Source organism: Ricinus communis, chromosome 5 (genome assembly GCF_019578655.1).
Source record: "Ricinus communis isolate WT05 ecotype wild-type chromosome 5, ASM1957865v1, whole genome shotgun sequence".
Classification (NCBI taxonomy): Eukaryota; Viridiplantae; Streptophyta; class Magnoliopsida; order Malpighiales; family Euphorbiaceae; genus Ricinus; species Ricinus communis.
The window spans coordinates 21110933-21135572 of NC_063260.1; the positions used below are offsets into that span (position 1 = coordinate 21110933).

At 32.7% G+C, this 24640-nt stretch overlaps 2 protein-coding genes across 2 annotated transcripts; both read right to left on the bottom strand.

The window, feature by feature from the left end:
- Nucleotides 1-15251: 15251 nt before the first annotated feature.
- LOC8284012 (two-pore potassium channel 3) lies at nt 15252-19936 on the bottom strand. Its single transcript, XM_025157435.2, has 2 exons — nt 17327-19936; nt 15252-15956 (listed from the first exon to the last, which is right to left on the bottom strand). Exons 1-2 carry the CDS (start codon nt 18457-18459, stop codon nt 15809-15811), a joined length of 1281 nt encoding a protein of 426 aa, XP_025013203.1. The 5' UTR covers nt 18460-19936; the 3' UTR covers nt 15252-15808.
- A 153-nt stretch (nt 19937-20089) lies between these two features.
- Nucleotides 20090-23602, bottom strand: LOC8284014 (DNA-binding protein DDB_G0278111). Its single transcript, XM_002519690.4, has 7 exons — nt 23439-23602; nt 22629-22694; nt 22479-22528; nt 22067-22131; nt 20596-20687; nt 20373-20444; nt 20090-20292 (listed from the first exon to the last, which is right to left on the bottom strand). The coding sequence occupies exons 1-7, from the start codon at nt 23439-23441 to the stop codon at nt 20254-20256; spliced, it is 387 nt and encodes a 128-aa protein (XP_002519736.1). The 5' UTR covers nt 23442-23602; the 3' UTR covers nt 20090-20253.
- Nucleotides 23603-24640: the final 1038 nt, after the last annotated feature.

Consider the following 24640-nt stretch of genomic DNA (forward strand, 5'->3'; position numbering starts at 1 on the left):
CACTTTACAAAAAAGGTTGACAATTTAACTTCCAATTAAAAGAGCAAAAAGTGCCTTCTCATCCTGTGGAAACACCCCTTCCCTTTCCTTACCGCCCTTATCACATCAATTGTGACTATTTTTAGTCTCCCTTTCCCTCTCTTTAATTGTACTGATCAAACCGAACAGCCTACTCTTTTTTTAATTTAATTAAAATTCTAAATATACTATTATATTAAAATTCATAAAATAGTATTTCCCATCAATAAAAGTATTATCAAACACATTTTAAATTAATATTAAATATATGCACACTAAAAAATAAGTAAATTTTTATTTTTGTTGTGCTGATTAATTCTAAAGAATAGTTATTTAGTAAAATACAAAATCACTAGCATTCCCTCGTAATCTACTATGTCGCTATGTACAAATTTCTGCTTCAATAGTGCATATAGTCAAATTAAGTATTTAACTATAAAATATCAGAAGAATTGAATATTGTTAATAGCAGTCAAGTATACATTTTACTATGCACAAACAGCACTAGATTTATTTTTAATATGGAAAATTAATATAAACATCAATAGTTCTTTTACAAACAACACATATAAGAAGTGTCATCTACTGTAATAATTAAAAAAAAAAAAAACTAGAAAACTACTTGACCATAGTAGAAATATTAATGCTTTAAATAATAGTTTTGTCAAATTGAAGAACACACAAAAGTAAATTAATAGAACTTCAAAAATCTAAATCAAAATAATTCATTGCATGTCAACGTAAGGGAATTCATTTTGGAGAATAAAATGACCTTACTCTAATTTTTCTCTCAAAGAACTATATGTGCATACATTACCAATTTGCCAATATGTCATGAACTCTGCATAAAAAATATATTGGAGATTTTTATTTAAATTTGATATATCATAATAAAATTAAATAGTAATTTGCATATATAAATATTTAATATTTTAATATTAAATTATTATTATATATTTTATTATTTAAAATAAATAAATAAATTATTTTAATAAATTTTAATATTTTAATATTTTTAATATTTAAATGAGTGACAAATAAATCTAAAAGAAGAATAAGAATAAAAGTTAGTGTAAAACACGCACTAGAAGGGAGAGTGAAAGAGGAATAAGTCAGCGAAGACTAGGAGGAGTAACCGGTAATAGTCAGTCACGAGGTCCCTCTCTATCTTTTAAAAGAGTTAATTATGAGAGAGAGGGAGTTTTAGGTCAAAGATTCAAACTTTACTGATAAAGAGAGGGTATGGGAATATCAAGCGTACACGTGTCTTTTATTGGCACCGGCTTTTGACCGGAGCAGACATATGACTCCGGCACGTGGGAGACGATCTGCCGCTTTTTTTCTTTGTTTTGCTGATGGGGATCCCACGTCATCCTCTTCTTTTTCATGTGCTTTTCATTTTCATTTTTTGTTCTTTTGGTTTAAATTTCGTTATTAGTCCTTCAAATTATAATTTCGTCACTAAATTTAAGAATTTCACCATTTAAAAATTAATTAAAATTGGGTAATCTCAACTGAAAACCTACCAAATAGAATTATTAGTAATTTTTCGGCAAATAGAAACAAGTTTCAATATGTTTAATGCCTCCTTTAACTAAATTCTTCACCACTTTTCTTACTTTGGTCCTTCTAGTTGTATTCTTATTAATTTCTTCCCTGTAATCGATCAAAAGATAGAGATGACTGGCCGGTGTTATTTATTATATGATGGTATTATTATTAGTTTAGAGAAGAAAGTTTTCTCAAGATATATTACCATGTGCAATTTTACAACCATTTTTCAATAACTCTTTTGTCACATTCTGAAGTTCTATTTTTTCCAATTTTTAAAAAAGAATTAGAAACTTTAAGAATTTTATTTTTGCATTTATAGACTTAACCTAATAATAAACAGTACATGTACTTATGTAGATCTTAAGTTCGACCTTATTCCCTTATTTATATAGAAAGAATTCTTTTTTTTTATTTTTCAAAATTAGAGTAGCACATGTTTAGTTGTGTTTTGTGACTGTAATATATGAGATAAATATATAGCTATAAATAGACTTGCATATAAAATTGCAATCGTGTACAATATATAAGAATATTTTCTCTAAAATGGTACCCTAATAATCAAAATTAGCATTACATGTAAATGTATGTAGTGACGCAATGCATATGAAATGAACTTAACTAATGAATTATTATGTGATAGATGGTGTTAATTTAGAGAGATATTACAGTGTGCATTATATATATAATGCGATCAAATTTGGTAGTGATTAACATTGCTCTTAAATAATTTAAAAGAAAAAGATAAAGGGGCATTTGGTGGATGTGATAAAGGTCATTAGTTCTTGTGGAATCCTTGTCAATCACTCTTTTCATTAAAACAAATGTTGCATAAATTCTTCCTTTCTATTTTTATGGTTGGTGAATTCGTTCAATTTTAGGTGTAATGAAATTATTGTTGACATGGTCATAGATAGCCCACTAATATATATTGTACGTGGCTTTTGTACCCTACAGGTTAGCAGTTTCTTTTTGCTGCCTGCCCCCAGTTTAAGCACATTTCACACTCCTTTTCCCTCGGTTTAATTTGGCACCTACCAATTTGCTATCAACAACATCTTTGCATTGCCTTCTTCAATTTTTCTTTTTTCTCTTAATACAAACGACAAATCGCTTACATAATGTTGAAAATTTAAAATTACCTTTGCCACCATCGAACAAAATCAATAACAATTTAACAATTACTCTCGAGCTATCGAATTATGAGTAAATAAACCGAACTAAAAGTATAGAAATTAGTTCTTGCAATTAACGTTCTCCCTGTGGAAACTTAGCTTAAGCATAAATCCCCCATCTTCAATGATTATGATGTAAGGTATCAAATTTTAAATCGATGGTGAAGTTTGATACATGCATCATTGGGAAAATATTCAATACGGCAAAGGAAGATACAAGAGAACACTTTTTATAGTTAAATCTAAGGTAAATTCCTGAGAGTTTCAATTTTTTTTTTCTAGTAATATTACATACCCATCTTAATTTACAAAATATGTCACATCATATGAATAAAAATATATTTAATAATTTTCTTTGTAGAGTCATGTAATTAGACAATATGAGAGAGTGATGTATGAGACAATAAGAGGGAGTTCCAAAGAAAATCTCGTCTTTTACGTGAACAAGAGAACTTCCGGCTCCTTTTGAATTGAAACATATACTAACCTAAAAACTATATTCAACATTAATTATCTCACGTGCCTGAAATCTAAATTTAATATGACTAATACTAAACTCACTTGTTATCTATATTTTCTTAATGGTATTTTAATTATTAAAAAAAAAAGTTACAACTTTTTTCATTTATTTTTATGTTAGTTTAAAACTTAACAGAAAATAATTATTAGTTTCCAATTTGAATTATATATATAAAAGTAGCAAAAGGAAAAGAGAAAAAGGGATTCATATAAGAGAACCCTTAAATCATTTGGTACATAAATTGCATTATTCAATTGTTCAACCCTAAAGGGCTGATATATGTAATTGTCAAAGTTCTCACCCGTATGAGTTTATTCAACATCAGAGCCAAACTACCATATAATAATTAGTTTTTGATTTATGTATCTATTTATAAACCAAATTATTATATATTGTATGAATATGAAATGATGTAAAGTAATCATAAAAAAATAGAAAATTGGTACTCAAATTTCTCTAAAATTTCTAAAAGCCTATGTAGCTATATGCCTTACCGTGATTTATGGCTAAGTAACAGCTATTATCATAAATGTTTTGACATGCTATAATATATTGCTACTGTGTCATAGCCCACAAAGAAAGACTCGAAAATACTTGATTAAGCAGCGATTAATTGAAAACATAAAATTTTAAGAACATACCTCGCTTCTAATAGGTAAAATCTTTGTCTAATTACCCAATTAAACGATAATGTCTATTTTGTTAGAAAAAGAAAGATAATCTTTTGACCCGTTTTTGTCTTTGTAAGTATTGTTCGTAGACATAATATGGTTGCATTTTATCTGCTTCTCGTGTGACATCTACCTACCTTTAGCATGTTAGTTGTTTCGGTAACAAGTGAGGTTCTTTTTAATTTTTTTATTTATTTATTGAAGGACTAATAAGCTATGTATTACACAATAGAGTAGTTTTTCTTTAAACTCGCCATAAAAGTTAAAACTCACTTAATGCATAATTCGAACTCAATACCTTTTATTCCTAAAACCAAACACTCTTACCATTTGAGTTAGATCTGAAACTGTTGCTTTTTCTTTTTTTTCCCTTCTTCTTTAGTATTTTATTGGAACTATCAAACTTTTCAGAAGTAGATAACAAAAAAAGGAAAAAAGAAAAAATGGGTTTAAGAGTTTGCATTTGCATGAAAGATAGCCAACAAATTTGATACAATAAAGACAAGAATTACAAATGATCCTTTAAGCTTTCAAAGAGGTCCAATGACAAGATTCAAGTCCAAAAGTATGCAAGAAGGTTTGTTGGGCTTAATTAAAGACATTTGGAGTATTCAAACACAACAAGGCTCGGTCCAAGATTTAGGATTGCAAAAAGGATCCAAAATCATCAATTTAGTGCAATAAGTTTGGGCTGAACTCATAGGTCCAATAAGATTCATTTGAAGCCTTTTTTTATTTTCATTTTATTAGGTTTTTCTTAAGTTATGGTGTGATTAGTTGTCTTTTAGAGTTACAAAATAGATGCACGTAATTAGTCATAATTTGGAGTTACAAAATGGATGCACATAATTAGTTGTCATTTGGGAGTTACAAAAATGAGTGACATCAATGTAAAAACAGCCACTTTTAATAAGTTTTAAGGGGAATTAAAGGAAAAAACGTGGGGAAGCTCAAAAGACATCCATTTAGGTTTCTTTGTCTTATTTTGGCTATAAATATCAAAGCCAAATCCATTTGTAAAGATAGAATTTTGAATGATAATCTTTGTTTGCTCTTTGTGAGTGTTTTTGCTTAAGTTCTTGCATGAACTTTGAACTTATCAAACTATTTTTAGTTTGTGGCGTTCTCTAACCAAAATCTTGTGTTTGATTCATAACTTATCAAATCATACTTGGTTTGTGGCGTTTGAAGTTGAATTCAAGTGCTAGTTTCATTGTTGGAACTAGTTTTTTCCTAACTTCACTTGAGGAGATCCTTGGGTTTTGGAATCATCTTGATTGAAGGGTGTTTTCTTGCATTCCATATGTATCGTAACTCATTAGTTATTGGGGTGTATGGTTGCTAAGATAATGATTTCCTATCATTTGGTATCAGAGCTTGCTTCAAGTTGAGGTTTGCTTATCTTTGTGTTTTGTGTGTTATTAAAGTTTCTCATCTTTTTTATTTTTTTTGTGCCAAATTCTTCTTGTTTCAATATTTTCCCTCTAAGTACTCATTCTTTTCAAAGTTTACACCTTTGTGCGCATAAAGTAAAACTTCGTTGTCCCTTGCTAAAAGAAAATTGTGTTGTTCATAATTTCTTTTCACTTGTGTTATTATCATTAAAAAAAAAAAGAATCACAAGATCAAAAAAAAAAAAAGAAAAGAGAAAGTTTGGGCGGCATAGAAATCCTATTCTATTATTTTATTTTATTGCTTTCTTGTGTCTAGCTACTTTAAATTTGGCCTGACCTAACAAAATCTAGACCAACCTTTTTTTTCTTCTTTTCACTCCATTGAATTGCCATAATCTGATTTGGTTTGTTTAGGTGATTAGTTCATCTAAGAACCTAAAGCAAAAGCAAGAGAGGTAAAAGGCAATAGTGGTGAGACTAGCATTGAGAAAAGCTAAAACTTTGAGTGAAACACAAGCGGTGTGACATTTTAATTGAGAGACACACGCGAGCGAGTGTTTTTGTGAGGCTATACTAACTTGTTTTTCAGGTTTTTCGCGCAATGTCAAAAGAACAAGTTTCAAGTAGTATTGGAGCATCCATTGAGCAAACTTTGCAAGCAATGCAAAAAGAGTTTGAAAGAATGTATAGGCGAATGGATGATGTTGTTGAAAGTGTGAGAAGGCAAGGTGAAACTATTACAAGAATTCAAAACGAGCTTAGAAGAGAAAGACAACTAGCCTTTGAACAAGAGGATTATGATGCCGAAGATGATTTGGAGGATGACCAAGCAACCACTTTTGGTGGAGATGACCATCCTAGGAGACACAATAGGAGATCAAGGCAAGATGGTGTAGATCGCAACCTAGGCAGCATCAAAATGAAAATTCCTTCCTTTCAAGGAAAGAATGATCCTGATGTCTACTTGGAATGGGAGCAAAAGGTGGAGATGATCTTCGAATGCCATAACTATTCGGAGGAGAAAAAGGTAAAACTTGCTGCCGTTGAGTTTTGTGATTACGCTAGTGTTTGGTGGCATCAATTATGTAAGGAAAGGAGACAAAATGGAGAAAGACCCGTAGGGTCATGGATGGAGATGAAACGCATCATGAGGAAGAGGTTCATTCCTAACTATTACTATAGAGATTTGCATCAACGATTGCAAACTCTAAGGCAAGGAACCATGAGTGTGGAGGAGTACCACAAAGAAATGGAAATGGCTATGATTAAAGCAAATATGGAGGAGGATAGAGAGGCCACCATGGCAAGATTCTTGAATGGTCTAAACAAGAATATTGCTGATCTTGTGGAGTTGCAACATTATGTGGAGCTTGAGGACATGGTGAATGTGGCCATGAAAATTGAAAGGCAACTCAAGCGAAAAGGTGCAAGTAAGTTTGATTCTAAACTTAATTCGAGTTCTAGTTCTTCTAATTGGAAATCGAATTGGAATAAAAAGGATGATAAATTTGCTAAGCCTAAAGTGGATGAGAATAAGAATAAAAATGAAATAGGCAGCAAAAACAAAGTTGAGAATCAAGCTAATCAATCTAGAAGCTTGAAGTGTTTTAAGTGTCTTGGACATGGTCATTATGCACGTGATTGCCCTAACAAGAGGACCATGATTGTTAGAGATGGAATTGTTGAATCTGAAAGTGAAAATGAAAATGATAATGAGAATGATGACATGCCAACTTTAGAGGATGTTAGTGATGTTGAGTATGCTAAAGGGGATGTGTTAGTAGTACAACGCACACTTAGTTTGCAATGTAAACACGATGAACATGGAGAGCAGTGTGAGAATTTGTTTCATACTCATTGTTTAATTGCTAATAAGTTATGTAACATGATTGTTGATAGTGGAAGTTGTACTAATGTTGCTAGTACTTTGCTTGTGGAGAAATTGAAATTACCAACTACCAAACACCCAAGGCCTTACAAGTTGCAATGGTTGAATGATAGTGGTGTTGTGAAGGTAAATAAGCAAGTGCTAATTTCTTTCTCCATTGGGAGATATAAGGATGAGGTGCTTTGTGATGTGGTTCCCATGTATGCCGGACATGTTTTATTGGGAAGACCTTGGCAATATGATAGGCGTGTGATTTATGATGGGTTCAAGAATCGATATTCCTTGACTATTGATGGACAAAAGTTCAATCTTGGACCATTACCTTCTAAGGCCATTTTTGATGATCAAGTGAGAATTAAACAACAATATGAAGAGCTTGAATCTTCATATGGGGAATATCAGGGGAGGGAGCAAGAAATAGTGAAAAAAGAAAAAGGTGAGGTAAGTGGTAAAAGTGAGTGTAATGGGAAACACAAGGTGAGAGAAAACAAGGGAGATGAGAGTGAAAGAAAGATGAATGTGTATGCAAAGCCAAGTAATGTGAGGAGAACACTAACCTTGAGGGTAGCCCTTACTTGTACTCATGTACAAGGAAGTTTTGATGATTTCTAATGATCTTAATAAGGATTTGCCTTGTGTTGTTCTTGAGCTTTGCAGGAATATGAAGAGCTTTTTCCGAAGATGTGCCTAAAGGATTACCACCAATTCGAGGGAATTAAACATCAAATTGATTTCATTCCGGTGCAAGCATACCTAATAGGCCGGCATATAGATGCAACCCCGAGGAGACAAAATAAATCCAAAGGCAAGTGAGTGAGCTTATGGATAAGGGGTACGTAAGAGAAAGCATGAGTCCTTGTGCGGTTCCTGTAATTTTAGTGCCTAAGAAAGATGGTTCATGGAGGATGTGTGTTGATTGTCGTACGTCAACAAAATAACGGTAAAGTATCGCCATCCTATACCTAGGCTAGATGACATGTTGGATGAATTGCACGGTGCTTGTGTGTTTTCTAAAGTGGATTTAAAATCAGGATATCATCAAATAAGAATGCGTGAGGGTGATGAATGGAAAACCGCTTTCAAAACAAAACATGGATTATATGAGTGGTTAGTCATGCCGTTTGGTTTAACTAATGCTCCAAGTATTTTTATGCGATTGATGAATCATGTTTTGCGCGCTTTCATTGGAAAGTTTGTAGTGGTTTATTTTGATGATATTCTTGTGTATAGCAAATCTTTAGATGAGCATGTAATACACTTAAAGCTGGTTTTTGATGTGTTAAGGCAAGAGACATTATATGCTAATCTTAAGAAATGCACTTTTTGCACTAATGAAATTAATTTTCTTGGATATATTGTTAATGACAAGGGAATTCATGTTGATCAAGAAAAAGTAAAAGTAATTAGAGAGTGGACAAAACCTACTAGCGTGCATGATGTTAGGAGTTTTCATGGTCTTGCTAGCTTTTATAGGAGATTCATTAAGAATTTCTCTACAATTATTGCACCTTTAACTGAATGCATTAAAAAGAATGTGGGTTTCAAGTGGGGAAAAGAACAAGATGATGCTTTTAACTTGCTAAAAGAAAAACTTAGTTCAGCACCTTTACTTGCTTTGCCTGACTTTGCTAAAACCTTTGAGGTTGAGTGTGATGCAACTGGAATAGGTATTGGTGGAGTCTTGATGCAAGAAGGAAGACCAATTGCGTTCTTTAGTGAGAAGCTAAGTGGAGCAAGTCTAAACTACCCAACTTATGACAAAAAGTTTTATGCTTTGGTAAGAGTTTTAGAGACATGGCAGCACTATCTTTGGTATAAGGAATTCATTATACACACCGACCATGAGTCTTTGAAATATCTCAAAGGACAAGGGAAGCTAAGCCGTAGGCATGCTAAATGGGTGGAATTTATTGAATCATTTCCATACATCATCAAGTACAAACAAGGTAAAGAGAATGTTGTTACTTGATGCTCTATCTAGAAGGTATGCTCTAATTTCTACACTTGATGCAAAATTATTGGGTTTTGAGTTCATTAAGGAATTATATAATTCAGACCATGATTTTGCTAATGTATATGGGGCATGTGAGAGAGGGGGGTTTGACAAGTTCTATAGACATGATGGTTTTCTTTTTAAAGAAAATAAGTTATGCGTGCCTCAATCTTCTTTAAGAGAGTTGCTTGTGAGGGAGGCACATGATGGGGGTTTGATGGGGCACTTTGGTGTGAGAAAGACTTTAGATGTTTTAGAAAATCATTTCTTTTGACCACAAATGAAAAGAGATGTTCAAAAAATATGTGAGAGATGCATCACTTGTAAACAAGCTAAATCTAAAGTGATGCCTCATGGGTTGTATACTCCACTTCCCATACCTAATGAACCTTGGGTAGACATTTCTATGGACTTTGTTCTAGGATTACCTAGGTCAAGGGGAGGGAAAGATTATATTTTTGTTGTTGTTGACAGGTTTAGCAAAATGGCACATTTCATTCCATGCCACAAGACAGATGATGCAACTCATATTGCGGGGTTATTCTTCAAAGAAATTGTAAGATTGCATGGGGTTCCAAGGACAATTGTCAGTGATAGAGATGTCAAGTTCCTTAGCCACTTTTGGAAGACACTTTGGAGCAAGATGGGAACAAAGCTTCTATTCTCAACAACTTGTCATCCACAAACGGATGGACAAACGGAGGTGATGAAGTTGACAATGAGGCTGATTCGAGGACGAATCCTTACGAGGAGCGAGGGAATGATACAATAAAGACAAGAATTACAAATGATCCTTTAAGCTTTCAAGGAGGTCCAATGACAAGATCCAAGTCCAAAAGTATGCAAGAAGGTTTGTTGGGCTTAATTAAAGACATTTGCAGTGTTCAAACACAACAAGGCTCAGTCCAAGATTTAGGATTGCAAAAAGGATCCAAAATCATCAATTTAGTGCAATAAGTTTGGGCTGAACTCATAGGTCCAATAAGATTCATTTGAAGCCTTTTTTTATTTTCATTTTATTAGGTTTTTCTTAAGTTATGGTGTGATTAGTTGTCTTTTAGAGTTACAAAATAGATGCACGTAATTAGTCATAATTTGGAGTTACAAAATGGATGCACATAATTAGTTGTCATTTGGGAGTTACAAAAATGAGTGACATCAATGTAAAAACAGCCACTTTTAATAAGTTTTAAGGGGAATTAAAAGAAAAAACGTGGGGAAGCTCAAAAGACATCCATTTAGGTTTCTTTGTCTTGTTTTGGCTATAAATATCAAAGCCAAATCCATTTGTAAAGATAGAATTTTGAATGATAATCTTTGTTTGTTCTTTGTGAGTGTTTTTGCTTAAGTTCTTGCATGAACTTTGAACTTATCAAACTATTTTTAGTTTGTGGCGTTCTCTAACCAAAATCTTGTGTTTGATTCATAACTTATCAAATCATACTTGGTTTGTGGCGTTTGGAGTTAAATTCAAGTGCTAGTTTCATTGTTGGAACTAGTTTTTTCCTAACTTCACTTGAGGAGATCCTTGGGTTTTGGAATCATCTTGATTAGAGGGTGTTTTCTTGCATTCCATATGTACCGTAACTCATTAGTTATTGGGGTGTATGGTTGCTAAGATGATGATTTCCTATCAAAATTGCTGGTCAGCACCTAGGTAAGAGATAAAAATCAAATATTACACATATTGGATAGCTAAAACCAAGAGTAAATAATAATAGACTCAAGGGAGATAGTTAATTGCTTTTATATTTCATTAGTGTTCAATGATAAGAAATTACATTCGTTATAAACGTAAAAATTTATCTAGTATTAAAAAAAATAATTCACCCCAAGAGTAAATATTTAAATTCGAGACTTCTTATTCCAAAAATAAATATTCTTACTATTTAATTTAGACTTTAATTTTACCTTGTTATTTTATTGATTTTTTTCTCTTTTAAATATATGAGATATACATATATATATATATATATATATATATATATATATATATATATATATATATATATATATATATATGTGTGTGTGTGTGTGTGATGCATAATTAAGAAAAACATATAGAAAAAAGTGACGCACAAAAAGGCCATGAACGTGTCATGTGTATATCACTTGTTAATACATATTTGGAGTAGTCAAATTAAATACTGGATTAAGACCTTCCAATCTAGAAGCATAGTCTTGTATTAATGTATTTGATGGGATAACTTGGAAAGGAAATTAAAATAAACCTTATTTATGAAACAGTAGAGACAATATGGTTAGCTATTTAGATGGGTAGTTGCTTAAGATAAACGACTTATTTTATATGGAAGCTATTGGGATTAAGGGAAACAAGAAAAGATAAAAAAAGAAAAAAGAAATATAAAGATAAAAAGTATGAGATTATTGACTTCAAATACTTGTGTCCATTATGTGTGACATGAAGTTTAGTCTTTTATGTTATTGTTAATGCTTGTCCTCATCACTGTAGAAGAGGGGCAGGTATTTTGTTAGGTGACTATAATTTTAGAAAAAAAAGAAATAATAAAAAAAAAAAGAATCTTTTGGATGTAGACTCCATGGGAGGTCACTTGGGTAACCCTAATTTAAGGCAGAAAAGACCATCTACCTTCTCTTTAAATTCACATTTTACATACACCATAACTTGCCTCTATTGTTACACAAATATCCATTAAATAAAAGATTAAGAAAAAAAAAGATGGGTCCCTTCAAAAAAAAAAAAAAAAATAGAAAAAAGATGGGCATTATATGAATAAACATTTTTGGTGCTTAAATTTCAAGTGACATGATGAATAGATCTACTATCTCCATCAAATTTACTAAGCTAAAATGTAAAGAGATCTTTACTTGAAACAGAAAACTCTTAAATAGCTCATAATTTCACAAGAATTTGATAGGAATGTGATTATTATTTGACTACTGACCCAATGATGATAATGTTTACTTATTGATGATGGTAGGTTATAGAAAAATTAAAAAGGTAATGCTATTAGTCAAGTGGGGTCTGAAAACGATAAGTTGAATTCATACCCCTATTTATCATTTTAATAATGCCATCACATGGTAATGTTTATTGGACTCTTAGGTCTCTTGGGACTCTCCAAAAAAAAAAAAAAAAGAAGAAACAGATTCTCAAGTTTTACATGTAACCAAATAGTTTGGTCATCATTAATTAGTAACATTAGAAAGAAACAAGCAAGAACATTATTATTATTGTTGTTGCTGCTGCTGCTGTTATTAAACAGGTGAGAATCACTTGCTGTCAAGAGATATTATGGTGAGCAAACCCATGTAGGGCACTTAATTACCATATGTAAAGAAAGTGAAAAGTTGTATGACATTCTTCTCATTAATCTTAGATGTTGAAAATTGAAAGCTATTTTTAACTTTCCTTAAGGTCCAATGTCAATTACACATTTTTATTGAGAGAAATGTCAGATGCGCATTCAGGTCTATTAAAGAGCAATCATAAAGGAGAAAGCCATCAATGGGTACCCAATCACTGGTCTTGCTTGGGAAATGAGAAAAATATAGGAAATCTTAAGTTAAACCAATATGAATTTGATCAGACCATTGTGATCCTGATGGAAAATACACTTACTAGAAAATTGCCTTCTTTTTCAAGTGTAATTAGAGCCCTCTTTAACTCTCAAGCCAAAACTTTGTTGTGTAAAAGATTGACTCACTCACATACATGTTTGGGTGTATATATTTTCGTTTTCATTTTGTATTGCTAAATTCTAGCTCGTTGTATTCTAGAATGAAGCCAAAATATAATCAATACCATTGTCTTCCTCATTTCATGAGAGGTTGTTATTTTAATTTGATATAACTCAACTTTAGTACACTTGAAGGTGAAAGTCAAATGAAATTACACAGCTCACTATTCACTCCACTTGGGATAATGTTTCAAATGGGTCAATGATTTCAAAAACATAGCTTTGTAGATTTATGTGACCCAATAATTGTAATCAAAGTTTAATAAGAGAAACACAACTTGCATGGCATATATGTCTCATGCCCTTTTTTAATTGCTTTTTAAGCATCAAATGTGAAAGGTTTTCAAATGTTTAGATTCTCTCTTATTATGACAGAAATTCTTTTGACTCATTCCAACTCCTTATGTTATATTTCTTCTGTATTCTATCAACACTCAATATTCAAATTGATTTAAGTTCTGTAATAATGTGTCCCACCATTTTGCTAGTAAAGAAGAGGATGCTAAAACAAAACCTTTCCTTCTCCCTTTGTGTCTCTTTTTTCATTTTCCATTTCTTTTTCTTTTTCTTTTTCTTTTTCTTTTTTATAGGAACCAAATTCTCTTACTTTGCTGAACGTTTGGACTGAGTTATCAGCTGTCACAAGTTGCAATAGGTAAGTTGACTTGGCCATACACAAACAGTGCTTATTTTTCTAATAAAAAGGGAAAACTATTTTGATTCTGTTTCAGAAATTTGTAGTCTCTTTCTCCTTTTCGGTAAACGCCATATCCTCAAAATTGTTCATTGTCTTAGGCTCATAGTCAAGTTCAGTGAAGAAGATCGTCTGCTTCACTTGAATTCAAAAAGGTTGTTTTGATTATTCTTTAGAAAAGTTTAATATATATTTTCTTTTTCAGATTAGAAATAGAGTATGACAAGCATGCACTAGCTGATGCTCTGTCTCTTCTCTCTTCCCCCAATTTTGGGTTCATGTAAATTAATTTCGCCCCCCAAAAAAGGATCTTTTTATCTATATTTATCATTGTTGGTACATGCTAAGTAAAGCAGCTTGAAAATTGGGATTGTATTGAAATTTTCAATGGATTGATAAGAAATTAAGAATGATTACAACAGTGCAAAAGAGAGTATAGTACATCGAAAAGTGACTGCTTTGATCTCTGATGTTAATCAAATAACACTTTTGAATGTATAATTTCATGGAAGTTATGAATAAGGTAGACTTTTTCATGGGCTACTTTTTTACTAAAACCTAAAGTTACTCTTAAAACATATAGATCACCCAAAAAGACTCTGATGATATGAGCGAGTGTATGTAAATGTCTAAAAGCTAAAAGAAGGAGAAGGAGAAGGAGGAGGACTTGACTTGAAACTTAGAATTTGACTAGGTTTTCAGCAAGTTATTAAAATGGGTTTGAACCACTTTGATGTTAAAGTGCTTTAAAATCCTTGCTTGGCTCGAATGAAACTGGTCCCATTATAATCGGATATAATCTGTTGGATTGTTCAAAAAATGCAGGCTTGAATTTGGAAAAAAAAGTATCCAACCACTATGCAGCAGCCTTTCACGATCAAGAGGAGCATACAAATTTACATGAATCTTGAAAATGATCCTTGTCAGCCGGACTGTATGGACAAGCATAGCCCAGCTCTTTCAATGACTCAACAAGTGGTCAATCCTCTGCTTCCTTTGGCAATTTGGTTTAAATATTTTGCATTAGAAATCAATTCAAACACTGTTCATTCTTGTCCTGCCTGTAGAACCTAGAAGCAGCTTAGTTATACATGAAGGCAAGGGGAATATGACAGCACTAATTGGCTCCATGCTGCAATGTATAGGCAATTGCTGCACTTGCTACCATGATTCATTGTAATTCTGAATTCTAAACTTTTGATGCTTTTGTAGGGGTGATCTCATATTTAAGCTCGTCTATTAAGGATTTACAGGATGATGCATACTGCAGTGAACACCACCATGAAGCTACGGGTTCCATGTTGTGAAAGCTAAAAACATTGCTTTGTCCCAAATAATATATTGCAAGCTCTAGGGGCTGAAATGCACTTCTACAGCAAAAGGAAAAGAATATCAAAGAAGGGGAAAAGAGGATAAACAACTTTTGAGAATTAAAAAAAAAAAAAAAAAAGACACTGGTTTTGGTGTTTTGCCTATGGATAGACATACCACACTCGAGGACTGGTTCATTCTCACACACATGATCATATACTCTTCGCGCTACTTTCCCCCAACTTGTGCACCATAACAAAACGTATGCAGACAAGCATGCAACAATGAATTGCTCATATTGGTGATAAGAAATGTACAAACTTGATGAGAGCAATATACTTTATGAGAGGCAGAGAGAACACCCACCTCCGTCTGTACAATTTGCATTCGCACTGTGCAGAACCAGAGAGGAGGAGGAGGCAAAACATGAACAACGAATACTATAAAAGCACCGAGCCTTATCTCTTGACATCTGTAAAAGAACTAATCTTATATCCTATTTGCTCATGCTAAAGAAAAATTTATGTCATCTACCTCCAGTCTGCACCATCCATTCATCCAAGCTACTTCCTCGAGTAGCCAGTCTTATCTCAGTTGCCAAAACACGCAATAGCCTCAAGCACCTGAATGATTTATACAACTCGACAGGCAACAGAAACATAGAGCATTCAGTATATGAGGAGCCATTTCAACTCTCACAAGATGACAATTAATTGGGCAGTCAGGATGGATTTTAATGAGGACCAGCTGTGCAGGCCCAAAGTTCATATAAGAGACCATTTCTCTATGCAACTCGAATAGAAACCAGCCCTTAAGTCATCAGCCTGACACCTACTCATGCCTAGTACTATCATCCAAGGGTACTCATGTATCATTGGTGCGTTTCCATCAGATCAGCAAGGGTTATCTTCCCACAGTTGCCAGCGTCTATCCTATCAAAAGTCTGACATATCTGCAGAACATCTTTCTCTGAAACCTTTCCCATCTCCTTGAGCTTGTATATCACATATTCTGATTTACTGAGCAAATGCAGATAAAGAAAAATGAGAATGATACAAACAAATCATGCCACGATAGAGAAGAGAATAATAAAGCATTCTAAACCAGATACTGATAAACAATCCTAGATATTATAGCAAATATTAACAAGTATTGCTAAGGTCAGTGAAAGTATGAGTTAACAACCAGCAGCAGACACAGTTAGGAAGGAATCAGATTATCCAATTCCTACAAGATGTAATACTATGGTCCATCTCCCCCTGGTTATTGAACAGGAAATCTGCTAAACTGACAGAAGAGTAATAGTTTTCAGCCTGCCTTATGCCATATATAGCAAAAGAAAAATAATCAAAAGTGATTTACCATGGTCTATTGATACAATGGGCTAAACAGAAGACCATCCAGTTACATGGCCAAAACTCCCTCAGAGTTGAAGATCTCTAGAAGTCCCCATGGGTCATGACAAGGAGAAGAAACACAATAAGTTTTGTTTTGAAATTCATTGCGACTTGAAATTGGAACCAAATTACAACTTGTATGCCCATAATCGCTGAGTTAACAATTTTCAAAGCACCCACATAAAACCTACAGGGTTTCACAAGCCTCTTATACTTGGAGACTCCTTGAATTAACATATCTTAGTGATCCCTTATAAGCTACATTCTAGTGAGCCAATAAATTAAAATCCTTAAGCCTATTACATCCTACTCTAATTATCCAAGCTTACATTTGGTTGTCTAGAAATAAAATAACAGCTAGTTGAGATAAAACGTGAGAACTAGGAACATGCTTTAAAGCAATTAATTTTGCTGTCCTCTAAAACATAAGATTACTGCTTTTAAACAAGTCATAGATTTCTTTATTTTCAAAGTCAAAACTCCAATAAGACTTGCAAGAAAAAAGAACCATCTTTTTTGATAACTCTAGAAAGAAGTACGATCATAAATCCATTTTAAACACTCTTATCCCAGCATTTAAATTTTCTGGGGATGATTTCATTTAAAGAAGGGTGAAATGCATTGATGTGATTCAATGGAATAGGTTAACCTCCAGTGACCATGATCCTACAGACTTGCCCCTTAATTAGTTTCTTTCACTTTATCGTACTAAGTGGAGCCTGGATATGGTTTTCTATTCTGTCCAAAGAATAACAAAACTCAAGTCCTAATCCTAATATTCGATTCATGGAAATACAAGGTCAAATATACATAGTACATAAATAATACTAAACACCCCAAAAAATTACGGGGTAAAAGTAAATTAGTGACCATCTAAAGGAGTATATAGTTCTTTCATCTGTTGGAACTACTTTTCTACTTAATGAAGTTCAAGCCAACTGTTAACATATTTAAAGGATGGAAGTGCTTAAGAACTTGTGAACACATCATACCTTACAAAGCCATTTTGATCAATATCTGCAGCAAGAAACTCAGAAACAGTCATATGTTGACCAAGCACCCACTTTGCCATCCTCCTATGCCGCTTATCCACTCTTGCTTCAGCCAAATATAAAAATGCTCGAGCCACTGCCAACGTTGAAACAAGCAACCAAATTGAGGCAAAGATGCGGCCTGGCAATGAAGTGAACGCTTTATCACCATAGCCAACAGTTGTAACCGACATAACAGATAGATAAAAAGAATCCAACCATCCAAGATTCTCCAAAAAATGCATAACACCACAGCCGACTCCAATACACAGAACCACTACACCTAATGCCAATGCCACCTTCATCCTTATCCGCATTCTCCCTTTCTTCACATCAAATATAACAGAACCAGCAGCTTCCTTATCACCTCCTCTCTTAGCATTCCTCAACAAATAATTCTCTTGCAAATCAAGCATATAACTAACCATCCCAGAAAGCAAAATATCAATGAATCCAAACCCAACCAAGACAAACAAAATAGAAAACAATTTGGTGGAAGTGCTATTCGGGGTTATATCCCCATATCCAATAGTGCACATTGTTACAATACAGAAATAGAATGCATCAACAACCGGATGTGTTTCATTTGCGAGAAAATTACCACGATTTAGCCAATAAATTACCACACCAAAAGACAAATATAATATCAATAGAACAAAAGCTTGACGAACTATTGATTGACTACCGAATTGAGGCTTGGGTATATGAGAAGAATTAAGACTATCATTAATGACAGCCATAGCTGGTGCCGTTTTGGATCTATGCAAATTGGTCTTGGTCCATGAGTAATTGGGGTCAATTAACCAAGACTGCGGCTGCTGATGATGACGGGGTGAGTCATGAAAATTGAATTCTTGATTAGAACATGAAGGTCTTGGGGAATTGAGAGAGTGTGTTAAAGCTTCAAAAACGGGAGTAGAATCATTAGGAGAAGGTGAAGGGCCAAAAATAAGACGTTCTTTAAGCTCAGACGGACTTATAGATAGAGGCAGAGATACTTCATCATCTTCTGGCAAAGGGCATAAAATGGGTGGCAATTGCGGTGGTGTTCTTTTCCGTGGACTATGATATGGAAGTAATGGATCGTTCTCCATCTGTGTATTTTGGAACAGAAAGGAAAAGAAATCTTAGAAAACTAAAAGGGAATGATGCGTAGCGGGTTATTGGAGAAACTGGCTATCTGGGTGGTGAAAGTGAGTAGAATTTGCATGAAAAAGAAAAGAAATTGACAAATTGTAGAGACACATAAGAAACGGGTGAGATTAGAAAAGTGTTCAAGAAGTAGATATAATAAAGGGAGATCCGTCCGAGATAAAGAGAGAGAAGAGGAGGAGGAGGAGGAGAGTTTGATTCGGTCTCTTTCTATTGTTGAGAGACAACCAAGCATTAACCGGAACTCAGTCAGAGATTTTGAGAGCCTTTTTTAAAAAATTGAAAGAGCGAAAAAAGAGGCTTTTTTTATTATTTATTTTTATGGGCTTTAAATAAACAAGAAAAACAAAATGCAAGATGATTCAGACTTGAGATGTCAAAAGAAGAGAAGATTGTGCGCTGTGAAGTTGGAAGCCTTTCAGTTTTTGAGCTTTCTTGTAATCAGGGCACCGTTGTTATGCAAATGCATGTGCTGTGACGTTCTTTCATTGGCCCTCTGTTATCACCACTCCCGTCCCCTCTCATTTAATTCGATCTGTTTTCTTCTCATCATTATCATTACTATTTTCTTGTTACTATTTAGGATTATTTTTTAAGCATTGAAAAAGGTGAGGCGTGGCGACACAAAATTTGGCACTTTCTTTAAAAGAAATGAACTAAAAAGTGTCACACGAGAGGCGACTGGAAAACTACAAGCCATTCATCCCTTGTCAAATTTTGAAGAAGATACAAATACTAATACTCTCTTCCAATATGGCTGAATTATCACTTACAGAGTCCCTTCTTCTCCCGAAAGTTAGCTGTTCGTCAGAGCCTTTTTTGCCTGTTCAACGCCAAAGTGCGACACTAAATTTACATGGATTGACCAAACTACCCTTTAACTCTATTGAAAAAGAGTCACTCTGATCATCGTATCTCGATCAACTTCAATTGAAATTGAATCGCGATTTCAGTTTTGCAGTCCAAACAAACTATCACAAAGAGAATCTGTTCATTCATGCACACCCCATTACTCTTTCTCCAAACAAGAAAATAAAAGCCACAAGTATCGCTCACAAACAAGCCAAGGCTAAGAACACATTCAGACAAAATCACAAATAAAAAAAGAATCAAATCAGATCTATCAAGCGAATGATAAAATCCATTAACAAAAATGCATTCACCCCCTGAAAGCAAAAGAATGCTGCAGCAAACTCGTTCCCTGTCGTGGAAGGTCTCTTTTTCCCTTTTGACTTGTATGCTTCATTGTCCATTACCATACGGGAAAAAATAAAAGACTTTGACAATGTCATTGCCACCCATGTACAAACAAGACCAAAGGAGAATTCCCAGAGGAATCTGTGGTAACAGATAATACCAAAATGAAAATGAGCCAAACTTCAATTCGACCTCACGATGGCCACCCGATAACTGGCTGCAATAATGGTAATCCCAATTTTAGCTCGACTCATACTACTAATCACATTGCCATTCCCACATCATGAGTAGAATGCAACACTAATTTGTTTTTTGTTTTTTTTATATCTATTTTGCTATTAAATGCCAAAGTAGTAGTTGTCAATGCCATCCACATTCAACACTCAAGCCAAAGAGTGTACTTGCTATAGAATGATAGGACAAAGAGGAAATTTGAGACTACAAAGCCACCAAAGAATATACTTTGAGTACAACACAACCCTCAAAATAATTTTTCCATGCATGCAATAAGCAACGGTACACACATTTACATATATGAATTAATCATCATCATCTAGAACACTCCGCCTCCTCTGGATCTGTAGAATTAAGATATAAACATGTATGAGATCCAAACCATATGATTATTAAAAGAAATAAAAGAAGATTCATGACTTACAGTGACTTTTGTCTGTTTGGTTGCTTGGTTGTTTATCTGTTCCAGCAATGAAATGAGCTTCTCTTCAGAAACCTGAAAAAATTTTAAACTAGTCCAGTTTTAAATTCCGAATTGTTGGACGGAATCCAGTCAAGTTATGACTGACAGCTTCTACATAGACCATCTATACCCACATCTATTAAGCAAGAAACAAATCCACCAAACTGCAAGAATTCCAACATACCTTCTCAACTATCTGACCCATTTGAGCAGCTCTTAGTACAACATCTTCAACACCTCGTGCCTTTTCAGGTTTAACTAGAGCAATTCGGGCAACTGCAGAGATTGTGTCATAGCAGAGGAAACACAGTTGGACCAGATAACATAAAAGGCAAAGAAAAGATTAAAACAAAACAGAGATATTTTTTTATGCAAAACAGAATAATAGGCTTCCGCTGAAGAATTGCAAGATTCTTGCATGGTTAGCTTCGCTATTCCTTGCCCTCCACTTTTTAGAAAAATTTTAACGACACAAGTGATTGACATTGCTAAGCATTATTCTTTTGCACCCACATATCAAGGCCAGCTCAAAGGTCTCATGAGGAGATGGTTCATTTACCAATAGTTAGTGCATGATCTAAATTAAACATTGCACCAACTTCTTGAATCGTTCATCCTAAAGCGGGTTGACATAAATTTCATAGGCATATCAGACTTATCTTGTCAAAGTAAATAACAAATAAAAAGAGCGGAAGGCCCTCACAAGTATAATATGCAAGAGCAGTCTACAGTTTAAAAAATATGGTATCCCTTTAACTAATTTTACACCTCGAGAGCATTAGTTGTTATAGGAGCAGCTTAAAACTCTATGAATTTGGAAAGATACTCTTGACACGTAGACTTAGCAAAACTGCAATGGCGCAAAAGGAATTCTTCCACATCTAAGGGCCATAGGGCATCTATAAAACCAATTGCAGGTTAATTTATACTTCCACTAAAACTTGCATTAAGTCAATCTCCTGCTTAAATCAAAATATAATAGAGTTCATAAAACAAAACAACATCATATTATCCAATCATGTGAACACATACACGGCCATAAAAATTATTCCAAACAATTTGTTTATATAGGACCACGACATAGATGAGTACAACTGAAAACATGGGAGAATAAATTGAATAGGAAATACTTTTTTTTCTCAAAAGAAATTGCACTAAATTTTTTTTATAAATTAAAGAGGTTTAGCCACCTCCTTGAATCTATTGGTTTCAAACAAATGGATGCAAGAATACATAATAGTCAAATAGATAGACAGTAAGTTCGCAAGCAAAGCAGACTTGATGAAGATACAAAAGAAAGAGTTACTTAAAAATATTTCCTTCTTGTTTTAGTTTTCGATCTTTTTTTCATAAGATTCCTATTAACATAAAGAAAGAGAATTTTGTTTCTCACCACTGATTTACTTTACAGCAACAACCTTAACCAATAGGACAGATAATGTTCTTTGATATGATACTACATTATGCTTCTTAAATAATAAGTGGCACATCAAATGACAACTAACCTTAAATTTACCATTTAATTCAAGTATTGGAACATACACCAAGCATGTAAAAATGTGTTTCAAGAATTCAATTATAAAATAATATTTATATAAGAATGTGTGCTCTAAGTACTAGCAACTAATAAATATAACTTTCAGAAATGAACCGACGTCTTTCTCGTGCTTCAGCAGACAAAATCTGACTAAGCATCATTTGCCTTCGCTCCTCAGCCTCCCTACATCAAATGCATTAATATGTCAGGTCAGACTATCTCTAGAATAGAAAATCTGTTGCACATTCCAAAAATCTGCCATCTGAGACAGCAACCCAACCTCTGAAACCATTGCTGTCGTAATTTTTGGAAACTGATTTCAAAATGCATTGTTGTCTTAATTTTTGGAAACTGATTTCAAAAAGCTATTTCAAAAGAAAAGGTCATCAAAGCAATCTATATGGCCACAAGGAAATGAATTACAACAGTTTTCCAATCTCATGTTCAGAAGTCAGAACAAAAAAAGGACATGATAACTGAACAGATGCCCATAACTATGAAGAAAAAGTGCAGACAAAACACAAACTAACCTCTTTGCCTCCTCCTGAGCCTTCTGCTGTTCAGAACCTTGCTGATTTCCCTGTTCATCCACAACTTGAGTAATTCCATGATCATAAAGAAAGGAACAGCCAGCAGATGCCAAATAATTCTCACAAACACAAATGATGAATCATGATTACCATGCCCCGCTGAGCCATGAGTTCCTGCATTCTTCTCTGGCGAATTGCTTCTAACTCAGGATCAGCCTAATAGTCAGTACATGAAAATATTTTTAGAACTCCCAAACTGCTACATGCAAAATAACATGAGAACCCAGCCAGTATTCCCAGTGCAAATCATAAGACCTAAAATAAATTAGAGAAACAGAATGGCGACAATATAAAATATTCTGAAATTCTAAAAACTGCTAGGTCCCATGTCTGGTATCCAAATTTCTGGTCACTGTATGAGCTTGCATAGCCCATTCAATAAGTCCTTGATTCAGCAATAGTGTGTTTGGAAAGTCTAAAGAAGCAAGAATTTAATCCAATTGAAATCTATATAGTCAATTTTCATGTTTGGAAACTTTATAGATGTTATGAATCAACTCTTTCAACTTAAAAGAAAACTAAGGCATTTGAAAGAAATGAAAACATGGGAACAAAGTAATGAGTTTGCAGGAATTCAATTCAATTCAGTTGAAATCTTATACATGATTTGTTCCAAAAAAGATCTAAGTCAATGATTATCAATTCTTACATCAATCTTTAAATTTTAACTTCAGTAATTAATTTTCAGGAAGTAAATGATAAAGGCACACAGCCATACAAATAGCTTCCATAAGAAATCAAACAAAGACAAAATCTTTAACAAACATAACATATGGAATCACCGGCATCGAGTAAAAGAAGCAATTAGGTCAAGCTCGAAAATTTTTAGAACCAACTTAGCAATAGACAAGCTCGAGATAACCAAATCAACAGTGAGACCCTAATTGATGAGGAAATTACCATTGATTCACGGGAGCGTAAATACTTTTCCGGGTTTGGGAATCCCCCAAATTGCAAATCCCTGTTTCACTGGAGAGACAGAGTGTCTGTGTGCTCGGTTATAGGGCTTAGCGTTTGCGAGACGTGAATCTTACATTGTCCTTCGTCGACATCGGTGGGCCCACCTTTAAATTGCTCTATATATATCAATCTATTTATTTCAAAGAATTATATAACAAATAATATTTTAATAATTATTTTATTTTAAAAATATAACACAAATAGTTGATTTGCTTTTTTAATATATTTAGAGACTTTGTACTCAATAAATTTATACATATATATTAATTTTACAAGTTAACTTTTACCATTAAAAATTATATTAATATGTAGTTAGTAGTTAGAATTTTTATTTTAAATATTCATTATTTATTTACTTTTTATATAAAATTTTAATTTATATATATTTTATAATTTTTAATCAATTTATTAATTAATAAATTACATGCTTAATTAAACACTGATTATAATAATTATATTTTAATATTATTAATTATTAATAATTTTTAATAAAATAATATTAATTCTATAATAAAAATTATATATTAAAATTATATTATTAATAAACTATTTTATTTTAATTAAATAATAATCTTTAATTTTATTAAATTATATTTTTAATGTTATTATTTAATAATAAATTAATCTATTAATTATATAATAGATTTTTATTATCAAAAGAATTTTCTAATTAAATTAATAGTATTAATTCAAATAAGATTAAAATTAATAAATAATTTTTATATTATTACATTAATAAAATTTTAAAACCTTAAAAAAATAAAAAAAAAATTATTTAAAACAACTACTTTGTCATTATTTTTTAGAATATTATTAATCAATATTACATTTTAAAAATTTTATTAAGTTGTATTTATTAATTTAATTTTATAATTAAAATAATAATGATAGCCGTATAATGCATGAGCAATGATTAGAACATTCAAATTTCTATATTCTTAATTAATTGATAATTGTTATTCTTATTTTTTATTAATAAAATTAAAAAATTTGTTACTATTTATTTAAATAAAAAAATAAAAAACTTACAAAAATTTTATTAGAGTTAAATAAAATATTTTATTTTTTATATTTAAATATTTTTTAAGATTTTCATTATTACAAAGATTATACTCTTTAAAATAAAAAGTATCATTCAAATT

Excerpts from the sequence above, each read along its gene's own strand:
- LOC8284012 (XM_025157435.2), bottom strand. The coding sequence starts at position 18,459 with ATGGAGAACGATCCATTACTTCCATATCATAGTCCACGGAAAAGAACA. Across the intron at positions 15,957-17,326 it reads GATCAAAATGGCTTTGTAAG|TAAATCAGAATATGTGATAT; the intron begins GTATGATGTGTT and ends GCATTTGCTCAG.
- LOC8284014 (XM_002519690.4), bottom strand. Across the intron at positions 20,688-22,066 it reads TGCTGAAGCACGAGAAAGAC|TTGCCCGAATTGCTCTAGTT; the intron begins GTCGGTTCATTT and ends CAATCTCTGCAG. Across the intron at positions 20,293-20,372 it reads CCAAACAGACAAAAGTCACT|ATCCAGAGGAGGCGGAGTGT; the intron begins GTAAGTCATGAA and ends TTAATTCTACAG.